General features: G+C 32.7%; 1 protein-coding gene and 1 long non-coding RNA gene across 2 annotated transcripts; both read left to right on the plus strand.

Annotated features, from left to right (window-relative positions):
- The first annotated feature begins 2,667 nt into the window (after positions 1-2,667).
- On the plus strand, positions 2,668-8,952 carry LOC111702056 (60S ribosomal protein L7a). Its single transcript, XM_023473611.1, has 8 exons — positions 2,668-2,791; positions 3,735-3,898; positions 4,209-4,306; positions 5,054-5,154; positions 5,901-6,020; positions 6,755-6,877; positions 7,916-8,019; positions 8,749-8,952. The coding sequence occupies exons 1-8, from the start codon at positions 2,777-2,779 to the stop codon at positions 8,822-8,824; spliced, it is 801 nt and encodes a 266-aa protein (XP_023329379.1). The 5' UTR covers positions 2,668-2,776; the 3' UTR covers positions 8,825-8,952.
- Positions 8,953-12,629: 3,677 nt separating this feature from the next.
- On the plus strand, positions 12,630-13,500 carry LOC111702059 (uncharacterized). Its single transcript, XR_002765337.1, has 2 exons — positions 12,630-12,662; positions 13,418-13,500. It is a non-coding gene; the product is annotated as an uncharacterized LOC111702059 (long non-coding RNA).
- The last annotated feature ends 1,171 nt before the right edge of the window (positions 13,501-14,671 follow it).

The raw sequence follows: 14,671 nt of genomic DNA on the forward strand, positions 1-14,671 counted from the left end.
AAGCTAGACTTTTAATCACATGATTTTGTAAAGAAAGAAAACAATTATAATTGCAGGGAAAACTTAGGGAAAACAAACAGTTTAAATTCCGTATAGAAGTCCCTAAAGTAGTATCCCTAGTTGGTAACCTTGTATCCTACATTAGATAAATTCGTTATAGTCCACGGAATGTTTTTTAGCTTTTTTTAACATTTTTTTTTAAATTTTAAATTTCTTTTACGATATTCTTTAAGTATTTATATGATATCAGATGAAAATATTTTGATATTTCTATATTTCGTGTTCTTCATTTTCTTCTTGTTGGTACATCTTTGATTCATATTTCGACTAATTTTGAGAAAAAAAAAATTAGGACATCCTTGCAGTATGCCATGCTACTAGCTAGAAACTATGCTGAGAGAGAATTTTTTATCTGATTGTGTTTGTACTATTTGAAATAACAATGTAAACCAAAGGGATTCAAGAATTTGTCCCCGGGGGGGAGGGACTTTAAAAAGTAATATAATTAATTTACATCAACTGAAAAACTTCGCGTATATATTTATGTTGAGTTTATTTGTGTTGAAAGGTTAAAAATGTTCATAACTTAGTATAACGCTTTTGTAAATGTAAAGTTTAAAAAATTCTACAGTAGTAGGGGATTATATGAATACAATGAAGACGACTTTCGATTTCAATTTTGATTTTTATCAAACTGTTAAACAGCATGGATGCACATAAACAGAGAAGTCAAGAAAAGCTATCTATCGAAAAGGATTCTCTTTGATTACTTGTATACTTGAAATTCGAAAAAAAGCTTACTAAAAATCAAAACTTAAATAAAAATCGTCTTTATTGTATTGATATATTCGCCTACCACTGTACCTAACGATTTATACTTTTGTTAGTTAACAAATGTTAACAATGTTCACATTTATATGTATGCTTTTAGAAAGTTGAATATTCGATAAAATAAACATTAAAGTTTCCATTACATTTCATACATTTTTGCTTCACTACATATTGTAAATATTGACATTTTTCATTAAAAGAATAAAAATATTTTTTTATTTTAAAATAAAAAATTTATTTCTGCGCTTTTTATTACAATTAAATGTTTACTGAAATATGTCTATTCCAATATTCTATTTATAAGAAACCAAATAAAACGTTTTTGTAAATTGTTGATATTTTGGCCAAAAAAATGAATCTCGTGCATATTTCATTTTTATTGAGAAGTGTGTGATTCATTTACCTTTTTAAAAATGCTTTAGATTTATAACCTGCAAATTTTAAACAGCATCTTTTATTGCATTTAATTAAAAAGTTTTTCAAAAAAAGAAATTATGCATGAAAAGGCATGATTGATGTAAAAAAGTTTAAAATTTGTCTTTTGAAGTTTGATCATGACGCCATCTATTTTTCAGGAAATAATTTCTAAACTGAAATCAATTGAATTATTTCTTAGAATATAACAATTCTAAATGCTAAAGCATATCGGTATTTAAACCATTATTTCTTTAAACAGATTTTATTACCTTTTTAACTTGTGAAGACAAGTGTTTCTTAAAATGTAAAATAAATGTAAATCTATTCTCTCAAGCATGATGAAAGATTGTTAACTCCACAATTACACATGAAAATCAATCTCACGAATAAGTTCAGAAGAGCAGAAAAACCCGTATTATGTTCATTTTTCAAGATAAATAATGTATAATAGTTTCATACCCATTAGATGCAGATTGCATATTGCATATACGTTATGTATTGTAACTATGTTTAATTAAAAACGTAAAATCAATTGATTTCTCTTTTATTTAGATAAGTGTTTGTCTGTCCGTTGATCTTTGTAATTGGTAAAAACTATGTTTTTTTTTATTTTTTAGACTAAATTCTTGAATTATATATAACAGAATTTAAAAAAAACTGAGATAGAAAATGTTCAAATGAGCAAGTATGCGTTGATTTAAAAAAATTGCCTGCTATGATAAATACGTAAAAATACGTAAATATACGTAAGTTCTTTACCCAAAAGTTGAGCATACGTATTTATACGTAAAAATACCTATTAATACGTATACCTATATAGAGACTTTGGTATTTTTAGGTTTTCGAGTTATTAGGATAACTTTCCGACCAACTGCAATTTATCGGACCTACACCAGCGCTGTTTATTTTTGTATTATTTGAGGGTTAGGATAGGTTGAGACAATTTCTGGGCCGAGCGCTGCGGCCAGGACAGGCTCGGGGGCCGAGTGCCGGGATAGGAAAGGCTAGGGGGCTTGCGCTGCGGCCACAAGGATCCATTTCGCAGCTGTAAAACCATGGTGCTAGTAGGTCGGATGTGCAAATATAGCGGATTTGTCGTAGGTCAGAAGTGGAGAAGAGCAGGTATGCGTATCCTCGTAGGTCGATAAACGCCACCTCTCTATCCCCCAATTCTTAAGTTTATCTCCTTCTCTATCCTCCTTTTCCTTCTTGTATTTATTCCTTCTCCTTCTCTATCCTCCTATTCCGCTTTGTAATTCTGCTTATTTCACATCTTCTTCTTTCTCTTCGATTTTTTTATCATTTAAAAAATAATTAGAAATGTTTGAAACCCTGTTTTGGTTTTTCCGTTTCCGTATCTGCGCAGTATAAGAAATTAAGCTAGTGCGCAAGAGATTTATGTTTATGCTTAAATGCCCCGGACGATTCTGAGTTTCAATCACACGTTTCAATTCGCTGAAGAAGGATATTGTTCTGTAAAGGAAATTGTAATCGACGAACCTGTAACTGAAACAACCTTGAATTTATTATGGTGCAGAAAAAGGTTTGTTGTTTTAAGTTTTTTTTTGCAAGATTAATATTCTCAATGTTTGTTTTTATGAGTTATCGGTAATCAGGTTTGCACTTACAGGATGTATTATTATGCACGGAAATCGCTCCGTCTAATTGTCATACAGAGGCGCAACTAGCACTTACGCTGGGGAGGGGGGCAAAATATTATTTTGTAATGGTCTGTGGAAGGGAGGTGGGGGCTTGCCTCCCTAAAGAATTTTTTTTACAGTTTGAAAATATCTTACTAGGACGCACCCGCACAATGTTCTCTAGATTTGGAACTAAGTATTGCCACAAAATCGAAAATTCGGGTCTGTCCTAGAGAGAAAACAAACAGTTTAAATTCCGTATAGAAGTCCCTAAAGTAGTATCCCTAGTTGGTAACCTTGTNCTTACTCTTCTGTACTATAAATCCTGACTCCTGTGAAACTGATCGCCAACCTTTCTTTTCATTCTGCTCTCAGGTGCTAGGGGGGCGTGCGCCCGGCTGCCCCCACCCTAGTTGCGTCACTGTTGTCATATTCAAAGGATAATGTAATTTCAGTCCTTAAATCGATTCTTTTTTTATGAATGTCAACTGGTTCTATCCTAGTATACAACTTGGCCCTATCCCTGGGTCGTACGCTCTTCCTCCTACTAATTTAGTACATGATCAATATGCAATATGGTCTTTCCTAGAGCGCCGTTGCTAGGACCTGCAACTGTATTAACTTAACCAACCCCTAAATGTACATTGATGTTGACGGGTAGGGTTAGGGATCAAGAACATCTCATGGCATTGACCACCTTTATTTAATGATATCTAATGATGATTAAATTACACGTATGATCATATTTATGATTCTTAAAAGGCTTAATCTTTGCTGAGAACCAACTTGCGACATTTTGTACATTTAACTTCTCAATCATGTTAAATAAACCATTTCTTTTTCAAGTTAAAGAAGGGAGGAAAGAGGGTCGCCGCTGCTCCCTTAGCGGTCAAGAAGCTGACCCAGAAGCGTGTCACCAATCCACTTTTCGAGAAGAGAGCAAAGAACTTCGGGATCGGACAAGATATTCAACCGAAGCGAGATCTTTCCAGATTTGTGAAATGGCCGAAGTAAGAATTTGGATATTTTACGTAAAGGGGGAATGATGTCCTGAAGTATTGAGGTATAATAAAATGCTAACGTTTCAAATTTTTTAAATTTAAAAGAACAAATTTCTTTTACACAATCTTATCTTCAATAATATCAATGTTAAAATATTTTGACTTTACTCTGTTAACATTTTACATGTTTCTCTTAAATGATGACAAAATTACACGTATGATCTAAATGATTATACAAAGGCTTAATCTTTGCTGATGAAAAAATAAATTAATCCTTGTGACAGATTTTGTGCGAGTTCATACGAAATTCATTATTTAGGTACGTACGACTTCAAAGACAGAAGGCGGTGCTTCAAACACGTTTGAAAGTTCCTCCCCCGGTTAATCAGTTCGCCACCACCCTGGATAAGCAGACAGGTTTAAGCTCGTTAGTTCTTAAGAATGCTGAAGAGCTTAAGCTCGTTAGTTCTTAAAGAATGATGAAGAGCATTGTTTAAGCTCGTTAGTTCTGAAAGAATGATGAAGAGCATTGTTTTAGCTCGTTAGTTCTTATAGAATGATGAAGAGCCCTGTATAAGCTCGTTAGTTCTAAAAGAATGATGAAGAGCACTGATTAAGCTCGTTAGTTCCTTAAGGAATGTTGAAGGGCGTATTTAAAACTTGTAATAATTCCATAGAAGTGCAGGTAAAACAAGAATTACGGAAGCTGTCTGGATATTTTCTCTGGCTTAAAAAACGTTTGACTTTTGACAATAATTAAATTTTAAACCCCTGTCTCATATTTTTAGTTGGAAATTCTTAGCTTAATGGATTGACTTTTATTGAATAGCTGGAGGTAATATTCCAGGCCATAATAATGGGATTTAAACATTTGGTTTTAAACAAGAATGTATGGGTTTCGGGGTTCATATTTTAAGATTTACCTTTCTTTAATCTGGTGAAGAAAAAAATTAATTCATTCTAGGAAGGCCATCTTTCTGACCTACCTGGTACTTTCTACACAACTTTCCCTCATTTCTTCAACGAATTGCAAAAATTGGCGAATATACAGAAACACTTGAGGCTCGACGCTCAAATAAGATAGAAATAAACTAATTTTCTTAAAAGAGGGGATTTATAGCCTAGGCTCTATTTTTTTCTGCATCCACATTTTCCTATTTTAAGCGACTCAGTTGTTCAAGCTGATGGACAAATACAGGCCTGAGACCAAAGAGGCCAAGGCATTGAGACTGAAGCAGAGAGCAGCGGATAAAGCCGAGGGCAAGGTTTGGAATATTTAATTTTTTGTTTAATTTCTTTGGAATTTATAATTGGTATTGCCAAGAATAGTGATGAGAGATCCATTTAATTTTGATGCGAATCGAGGTCCTGAACAGTCCGTTAAGATTTACCGAGTATTTTACAGAAAGGATATTAGAATTTTTCTTACGTTCAACTTATTTTTATGAAATCAGGACGTTTTTTTGATAAGCTTCTCTTAACAGTTCATTTGAGCCAAAGATTTTGTTTGCAGTTTTGGTCGATATTATTGTTGGGTAATTTTTGCGGATCCGGATCCAGGAAGCCAAAATGTTGGAGCCAACGGATCCGGATCCTAAGCACTTCACTAAGAATTTACTTGAAAGATCTAGTGTTTTACATGAATCCTGCTCATTCAAATATTACTAGTTACAGAGTTATTTTTTAAGCGAGTTTCCTTCAAACTATGTCGCAGCACAGAGAAACCCTAAATTAAAATTTCTTATTAATTTTAAAGAAACCTGCCATCCTAAATTAACAAACTTTGAAATCACTGTTAAATATTTTATCCTTTTTTAATTAACGGATTTCTTGGTTTATGACACACCCTGTAATTATTAAATTGATATAATTGTACTAATTATGATGATAAAACAAAGCGTCTGAATAATAACATGATTATTATCTGGCTTAATCTTTACTGAATAATGAAAATTATGCTAATGTATGGTTTGTTTATTAACGTGAAGAAAGTAAAATTTTGTTCCTTCAGGCTGATGCTCCCACTAAGCGTGCTCCAGTAGTCAGACATGGGATTAATACTGTTACCACTCTGGTTGAGAAGAAGAAAGCTCAGCTGGTTGTTATCGCCCATGATGTAGATCCCATCGAGGTAACCATTGTACTAGGATAGCTGTTCATCGTTACTCCTTTTAATTTTTGTCACGTTCTAAGTTCATTCTAGCGGTTTCATCGAACTGGGGTTCATTTTTTTGAGCTCTCGAAAGGTTAAAAACTAGCTGATCACTTAAATATTTAAAATTGATCTCCGCAAGTTCGTTTGTCTGATCATAACTCTAAAACCCCTTTGACCGATTTGCCTCAAATGGGTTAGGGAACTTTGGTTAACTAAAACCATTCAGAAATCGAAAATTTTTACAATTTCTTTTTTCATTAGTTCAAATTTGGGTTTGGACATATTTAATTTCTTTAGTTTTTGGTTGCAATTTTTCTTGGATCCGGATATTTTTGCGGATCCGGATCCAGGAAGCCAAAATCTTGTGGATCCAATGGATCATAAGCACTGGTCAAGGATCTATTTATTTTAGTAGATCTAGATCTAGACCATGATTATTTATTATAGATTTGTGATCATATTATTTTCTGAAGAAAATAATATTTTTAAATTTTTGTGCTAAAATTAAGAATCATGATTGTCATTCATTGTTAATGTAAGATCACATGAAATTTACATCTTATTTGGTTTTCCTGTAAAATTAAAAATTACTTCTTGTGAAATTTTAATCAGAGTGCTCAGCGTTGCCCAGATTTATATAGTCTTAGTCTTAGATTCAGCCTATCGAATCATTCAACATGTCTCTGAAAATTAATATAACTCTATGTTAGTTGGTTCTGTTCCTGCCTGCCCTATGTAGGAAGATGGGAGTACCCTACTGCATCGTGAAGAACAAGGCAAGGTTGGGTAGGGTTGCTAGAAGGAAAACTACCTCGTGTGTTGCACTGACTCAGGTAATTTTCCGTTCAGTAGCTGACGACAATTCAGCGGTGGTTTTAGCCGAAATTTTCCGTAGCTGTGGTTTCTTACAGATTAATTAAAATAGTTAGTTGACGCTTTCATTGTTGGATTTTGTATTCATTAAAAAAAATTCGTTTTTTTATTCAGTTTAATTTTATTCTTCTTAATCATAAAGAAAAGACTATTTCTTCTTAAAAGAGGAATAAGGAGAACTTGTAAAACTTTTAACCTGGACTCTATTTTTTACCTTAAATGAGTATTGCGTAACATTTTTTTATATTATTTTTCTACTAGTTTTTTTTTACTTTATTGGATGAAAAAAAAACAGGTCCAATTCATATTAGCTTTTAGTAGGAGGGCGTTTGGAATATCTGGCAACTCCTTAGGTCTGAATATCTTCAGGGCAGAGAACAGTCTCTTTATACTAGGAACACAAGATGTTCCTTAGCATCTGTATCTTTTTAGCATATGTGCGCCCCCTCCCTTTTCCCCTCACTCTTACATATCCTTACACCTTAATTTGTGAAGACTGAATTTGCTTAGTTGCAATGGGGAAAAGGGAGACTTCTCCCCCCCCTCTCTAGTTATTAATGGGGGTGGGGGGAGGGGTGTACGGTGGAGGTCTGAGTTAAGATTTGAGCAAGATAGAAACCTGAGACCCTGAGAATATTTTTAAATCAAAATAGGATATTTTTAAGAAAAAATAACGCTGTGTTTGAAAAATAAAAATGTGCTTGGATCCGGATCCGTGGATTCGCATTTTTTTGCGGATCCGGATCCAGAGAGCCAAAATAATGCGGATCCAGCGGATCCGGATCCGTATCCGGCCTAAGCACTGCTTGAAAGCATAGAAATTCAAGGAGTTAATTGCGACCAACATTAGTTTCATCATTTCTCTAAAATAAACAAGTTCTGGATTTTTTCAGAAATTACCACAATATACTCGTATGTATTCTTGTCTAATTAAAACTTGCACTGAGGACACGTGAAACAATTTCTTGAAATTTAAAAACCTTGTTTAAATATTTTAGGTTGATTCAGCTGACAGGGGAGCTCTCAGCAAGGTTGTCGAAACTGTAAAGGTGAACTACAACGAGCGTAGCGAGGAGATCAGGAAACATTGGGGAGGCGGCAGGTAAAACATGTAAAAATATAGTTGATAATATATATTTATTGTGACTAAAAACATGTAAAAATATAGTTGAGAATATATATTTATTGTGCCTAGATGTGAAATTCGAAGTTACCCTCCATGCCAAGATGGCACTGCCCAAGTGTGAAAATTTATAATTTCTCGGATTCATGCATTAGATATGCAGCACATGTCTTAGTTACTTTAGAAAGCGCAACTGAAAATATTCATACATGATAAAATAAAAAATAAAAATTAGTTTATACATGATCAAACACAGCTTGGTACCCCTTTGAATCGGGCATTGCCATCTTTGCATTGAGGGGAGTGCTTTAAACCATTAAACCTTGTTGCGGACCCGGATCCTGGATCCGCGTTGGAAAAAAATGGATCCGGATCCAGGTCATGATAATTAGTTATTAACATATTTAATTTTAATTATTTTCGCTTATTTTTATGCAAAACTTGATGAACCTTTTAGAGATCATGAAATTTTTACTGCCGTTCAGATTTTCAAAGTAAAGTGTTTTTCGCCTGTGGATCCGCATATTTTTACAACAAAAATATTTATATATATTTCAGTTTTTAAACTTCACACTTACTATACATCTGATGATAAAACTACAGCGTCTGAATAATATGATTTTTATCCGGCTTAATCTTTGCTGACAATACTATACCAACGCAGACGTTAATAAGGTCTATTTAAAACCTTAAATTTGTTTATTTCAGTTTGGGAAACAAGTCCGCAGCAAAGATTGCCAAGGTCGAGAAATTGAGACTGCGAGAGCTCGGCCAGAAGTTTTAAGATCTCCTTCAGCCGTGAATAACAAATCAGATTTTTGCGGATTTCTGATTGCTATGTAATGGAAGTTTTTATTTTGAGAATAATTTTGTAATAAAAACAAGAAAAAATAAATATATTCCATTATATTATCTCTTTAAGTCGGATAGTAGAAGCAAAAGGGGCAATTTCTGTTCATGTGCGTTCTTGAAACTAAAAACAATATTTTACACTAGGAATTATAATTTGAATTGGAAGAATTTGTTTTCATTTAGTCTATTGCTTTAATTGAGTCAAATGTCTGAATCTGAGAACGGGTTTATGACAGAGGAAATGTAAAATTCGGTGATGGTGATGGACCAAACCTCTCTGTAGAGTAAAAAAGATGTTGGTTCCAAATTTATTGAAAATATATTTCTGTCTTGGTTGACCCTCGTCAGTTCTTGAGATTGTTTTTTCACTAAGAATTGTAATTGAATGTCTTAAAATCTAAAACTGTCCTAACTTAATTTACCATGTGTTCATGAATTTAAATGATGTGGGTAAAATAAGAGGAATGTAATGTTCCAGAGCTGAAAACTTTAGAATGGATAAACTTTAATCCTGACTTCTTGATCCGAATATCCACTGCGGAAACTTTTCATTTTATAGTCCTTAATCCACTCTTTTTCTCTCTCCTTGGATAACAGTTAATTGTTTTCTCCAATGAGAATATTTCTGTTCTCTCATTGGTTGCCCGCTTTNGTACAGTCTTTGGCGGGGTTGGAACAGGCTTTCGCGGGGTTGGAACAGGCTTCTGCGGGGGTCGAACAGGGTTCTGCAAACTACCTGTGTTCGAACAGGCAATTGCGGGGTTCATGGCCGCATGGCCCCCCCTCCCTCCCCCACCCTTGTATGTGAGGGGAGCTGCATGTTTAATTCTTGTTGCCCCTCTGATTCTTCCAATTGCATTTTAAGCCCCTAGAGATTACACTGCCCATAGCGCATGCGTGAAAATCAGCTGATTCGCAGCATAACACAATAATAACAAATAAAATTTTGAATCTCTATTTCAAACCAATTAAACCCTGTGTTCTCATGTCTATATACCGGTGTGAATACCGCTTGTAAAGTTGTAAACTGTAAGTTGTTGTCACAGCCCTAAAGTGTCAACCGAAACTCTAATATTTTTCTTTGATGGTATGGTAATTAATACTGCAACTTTATTTACTTTATATGTTTTGGTCACCAACTGCAAGTATATTCAAATGGCAAGAAGGTAATAGATCTCTTCTTGCACCCATAATTTTCATTTCCTGAAGGCAAAAACGTTTAGATAGGTATCAAATGAATCCTAATATTTGATTGTAAAACATTGCACTCTCGGTTCAACTTTCATATCTAGCAAGTCACTCCATTTAATGATCAATTTTCATATAATTTTCGCCACATCCCACTTTTTTTTCCCAAATGTTATAAATAGATTTATTAACGTTCTGATTTCCAATTTAGGAATTTCTTTTGGCTTAAGAAAATCTTTGTTCAGTTTTTAAATGTTAAAATTGACCAGATGTTCCAGTATTTAATTTTTATTTGCATAAAGTCAGTACATGGACAGAGAGGACAGAAAAGAAGATTATTGAAAAAAATGATTAACTATTATTAAAAACATGTACCTAAAAATAACTAGTTGCTCACAAATTGTAATTTGTAAAAATATGAAAGCAAAAAATAATAAATTTTTAAAATCTTTTTTACAATTGCAAATGTATTTTTAGTCTAATTTAAAAACTATATTGTAGTTACGAGGACGAGATATCTCTGCTGGATAGCTTACAGTGGGAGCAAAATCTTCCAAGGTATTTTTTTCAGGGGTGTATATTTTCCTAACCCCATCCCCATTCCATTTCATAAAATCATTTACTTTCCCCAGAAGTTATTTATTGGGGGTTTTTCTCTGAATTGGAGAAAATTAATGGTATTTTGGGTAAAAATTACCAAAAAGAATGAAAAATTTTGCCTGTTGATGTCCCATTTTTCATTTTTTCCCCCAATTCATCTACAATCATCTCCCCGCCCACACGGGGGGGTGTAATTCTGAAAAATATACACCCCTGATTTTTTTCATTTTCCGAAACTTAACAGGATTGAAAATTAAATTAAATGTGATAAAGTTTCAATTGTCAATTCTTTTTGGGACACCCTTTTTTCTTCCAATTTATATTTACAGGGTGGCAGACTTTCCAAATATGAAGAAATCCAAGATCAAGGGAGAAATGATAGACGTTGATCTAGGGAAAAAGAATATGAATTTGAAGATATATGTTTCTTAAACCGTATATTTCATGTTCTTGTGTTTAAATGTATGATGTTTAGAAGGATAATCATCATGGATCGACCTTACAATCAATCTGCGATTAAAAAAAATTAAAACGAAAACAAAAACGATTCCTAAGTTAGAAACGGTTTTACATGCTAACGATTATAAACTGTTTCTTAAAGAACATGTCTTCGTAATTGGAAGTGACATTCTTACTGAAATGAAGTGAGGAGCATGTCCGATTTACAAGGGTACCCTTGAAATCTTTATCAGGTCAAATGTGTGGAAGATAACGTCGTTTTTCTGGTTGGAAAAGCGTTAAGTTCTGAAAATTTCTTAATTTTTTCTTAAAAGCAAAAAATGCGCTTAACACTTTGCAGAGAAATCGCAAGCGAAAATAAACAGTTTTCATAATAAAACATTGATCATTGGATTTCTATTTTAACCTTGATCTTCCAAAACTTTGAAGGGTACGGTTGTGAATCAATACTGACACTCAAGGGCTGGAGGGTCATTTGCAATAACGCTAAAAGTATTATTATTTAAGTTATTTTTGGCACTGTAAATGATTTATCTTCTATTTAAAATACACAAAATATCCCAACTTTTGTGGATAAGCCAAGGAAGCCGATTAAAAAATATCTAGTTTAGAGGGGTTTAAACTTAATTATACATTTCTATCAAAGCAAAAAATCAATGTTTGTTTAATTTTGGGAGGCGGATAAGTTAATAGAGAAAGAGGGAAAATACTGAAATTAAAATTTTATTTTTTTATTTTTTGTCAATTACTCGATTTTTCCATTTTTCAAACAAAAAGCTAATATTGCATAGAAACATTTGTTTGGGGAATAAAAATTAAATGGCAGTTTTTCACCTTTGTTTGTACAAATTATAAAACCCGTTTTTTTCCTCCAGAAGAATCCTTAGTTTCATGTAAGGTAAAATGTTCTAAAATTCCCGCTGATCAACCAAAAAAGTTGTTGAAGAAGCCCAGGGGGGATTATTTTACAATAAATACATACCCTTGAAAAAAAATGGCGGATGATATTAATTTACATTTATCATTTATACTTAAAAAACCAAAGCTTGGGTTCAAAACTTTTGTGTGGAGTGGACTATCTTTAATCTTGAACGCATGATCTCGATATTCAATGTGTGGGCACTTTAAGCTTGAGAATCATAATTGATCCCTACATTCTAGTTATCCCTTCTTGGCATGACCATCACGGGATATTTAAGAGGAATTTAGTTAATCCGTAAGTCTGAATCATTGTATAAAATGAGAAGATCAATGCTTGATTCCGAGATTGACAAAACAAAGTTTTGAACTCGTTCAGTAAAAAGGGGAAAATTCGATTTTTTAGAAATACTTTTTACCAAAAATTTAAATTATTAATTTCTCTCAATTTAAAAATGATTCCTTAAATTCTCAACAAAACTGAACGATAATCCTCTCATCTAAAATAAGGAATTTTAGAACTTTTTCTAAAATTTGATAAAAACTAAAATCCAATTTTTGTTCTTTTTCAACCAGTCCGAGGATCCACATTTCCGAAGACCAAGGTAAAATTATTTTAGCTGAATCTACAATACTTATTTTAAAGGTTAAAAAATGTCTTGTGATGTATTGGCAATACCGGAATCACAACAGTACCCTTAAAACCAGTGCTTAGGATCCGGATCCGTTGGATCCGCAAGATTTTGGTTTTCTGGATCCGGATCCAAGGGGTAAAATATCAATAAAAAACTGCAAAAAAAAACTTTTTACTCCTAAAACCCAAATCTGAACTTTTGAAAAAAAAGAGAGATTATTAAAAATTTCCTCATTTCTGAATGGTTTTAGGATAAAAATAAGCGAAAAAAATGAAACAAAAAATTTGAAAATTATATTTTGTTAAAAAAATTGAGTAAATCTTAAAGAAATGACCTGGATCCGGATCCGGATTCATTTTTTTCCAGTGAGGATCCAGGATCCGGATCCGCATCAAAATTAAATGGATCCTAAGCACTGTTAAACCTTATTTATTTAACAATGTGGATTTAAATGAAAATGTGGAAGAAATCGTCTTTTTTTTCTAGGTTAGTATTTAATTCTGATATTTTATATGTTTTTCTATGGTAGAAATGTGCACAATAAATTTTGTAGAGAAACCACAATTAAAAATAATAATTTTTCATGATTATTAACATTGATATCTCATTCATACTTGAACAGACAAGGGTTTTAAGGGTACCCTTGTGAATCGGATTTAGTAAATAATCTTTCCTAGTTATTTTTGGATGGAAAATCATCAAACATTAATTTTGATTTTGTTAAGACTCGGCGGGACGTTATACCTATTCTTCTACGCTCCTTGATCCATCTTCTCTTCTTCCCTCTGCAGTACACTTGGTGGATAAAGAAAACAAACAAACTTGTGTACATGGCAGGAAAAACAATTTAAACAATTTTCAAGATGATTTTTAAACTTTCTTTGCTGACTTTTTTTCAGTTTAATAATTTTTTAAAGAATGTTCAAAGTATATTTAAAATTTATTAAATTTCTCAAGATCCCTCCAAGCCCCGATTATTTGGGGGAATATAAAGAATAAACATTTTTTTAAGCAAAATATTTAAACCACTTATTTTTCAGCAAANAAATAAAATTTTTTATTCAACTTGGATGATTGTTATTGTTTATTTGTCAAGGCCTTCATATTTACATTTCAAGCTTGTTCAATATTCTGCACCATTTCTACTTAACCAGGTAGAGATTTTTCTTCAATTTTTGCTTAAATATTTACAATTACTAGGTTTACAGGTCGCTTCGCGCCCATTTTCTATTTGAATTAGGAATATTTTTTCTTTGTATACATTGTAAAACAAAAACTAAAGAATGTTCGTGAATTTATAAAAGAATTTCATGGGTTTTAAAAATTATCATAATGACAATTGAATTTTGTTGGAGGCAAATTTTTGAAACTTTTATCATCTATAAGACATGTGAAGTCCCACACAAAATTTTGGGCCGATTAGTTCTGCCGTTTTGACGTTTATTGGACACAAAAAAAAACAGACCAGCAAAGCATATACAATTTATAACTTTAATTTATTTTATATAAAGAAATTCTCCATCTTCTAGATATTTTATTACCTTTATGGTTTACTGATTCATCTGCATTCTGTATTCTGCAAGCCTTTCATATTTTATTGAAATAAAAGCAAAATAATTCGGTATTTTTCATGCGGATTTTTTTTTATATATGACACGTGAATGTGGCTTGCAAATTGTGTATTGAACCTCTATCTGGGCTGACTTTTTAAGTGAAAACTCCAGGCAAAGCTGGGTTCTAAAGCTAGTTTTTAATATCTATTAAATAAAGCTCTTTGCTAACATATATATATATATATATGTTAGGTATAGCTGGCCAAACGCCTCCAGGCTAAATTGGCTGAATTGAGGGTCCCTAGGGGGTAACATAGGCTAAAAAATTCTTTTTTTTCCTCAAATTGATTTTTAAAAATCGAAAATCTTTTTTTATCAAATTCGAATTTTTTTATTTATTTCACGGGCAATGCCGATCACTTCATC

Source organism: Eurytemora carolleeae, unplaced genomic scaffold (genome assembly GCF_000591075.1).
Source record: "Eurytemora carolleeae unplaced genomic scaffold, Eaff_2.0 scaffold446, whole genome shotgun sequence".
Lineage (NCBI taxonomy): Eukaryota > Metazoa > Arthropoda > Copepoda > Calanoida > Temoridae > Eurytemora > Eurytemora carolleeae.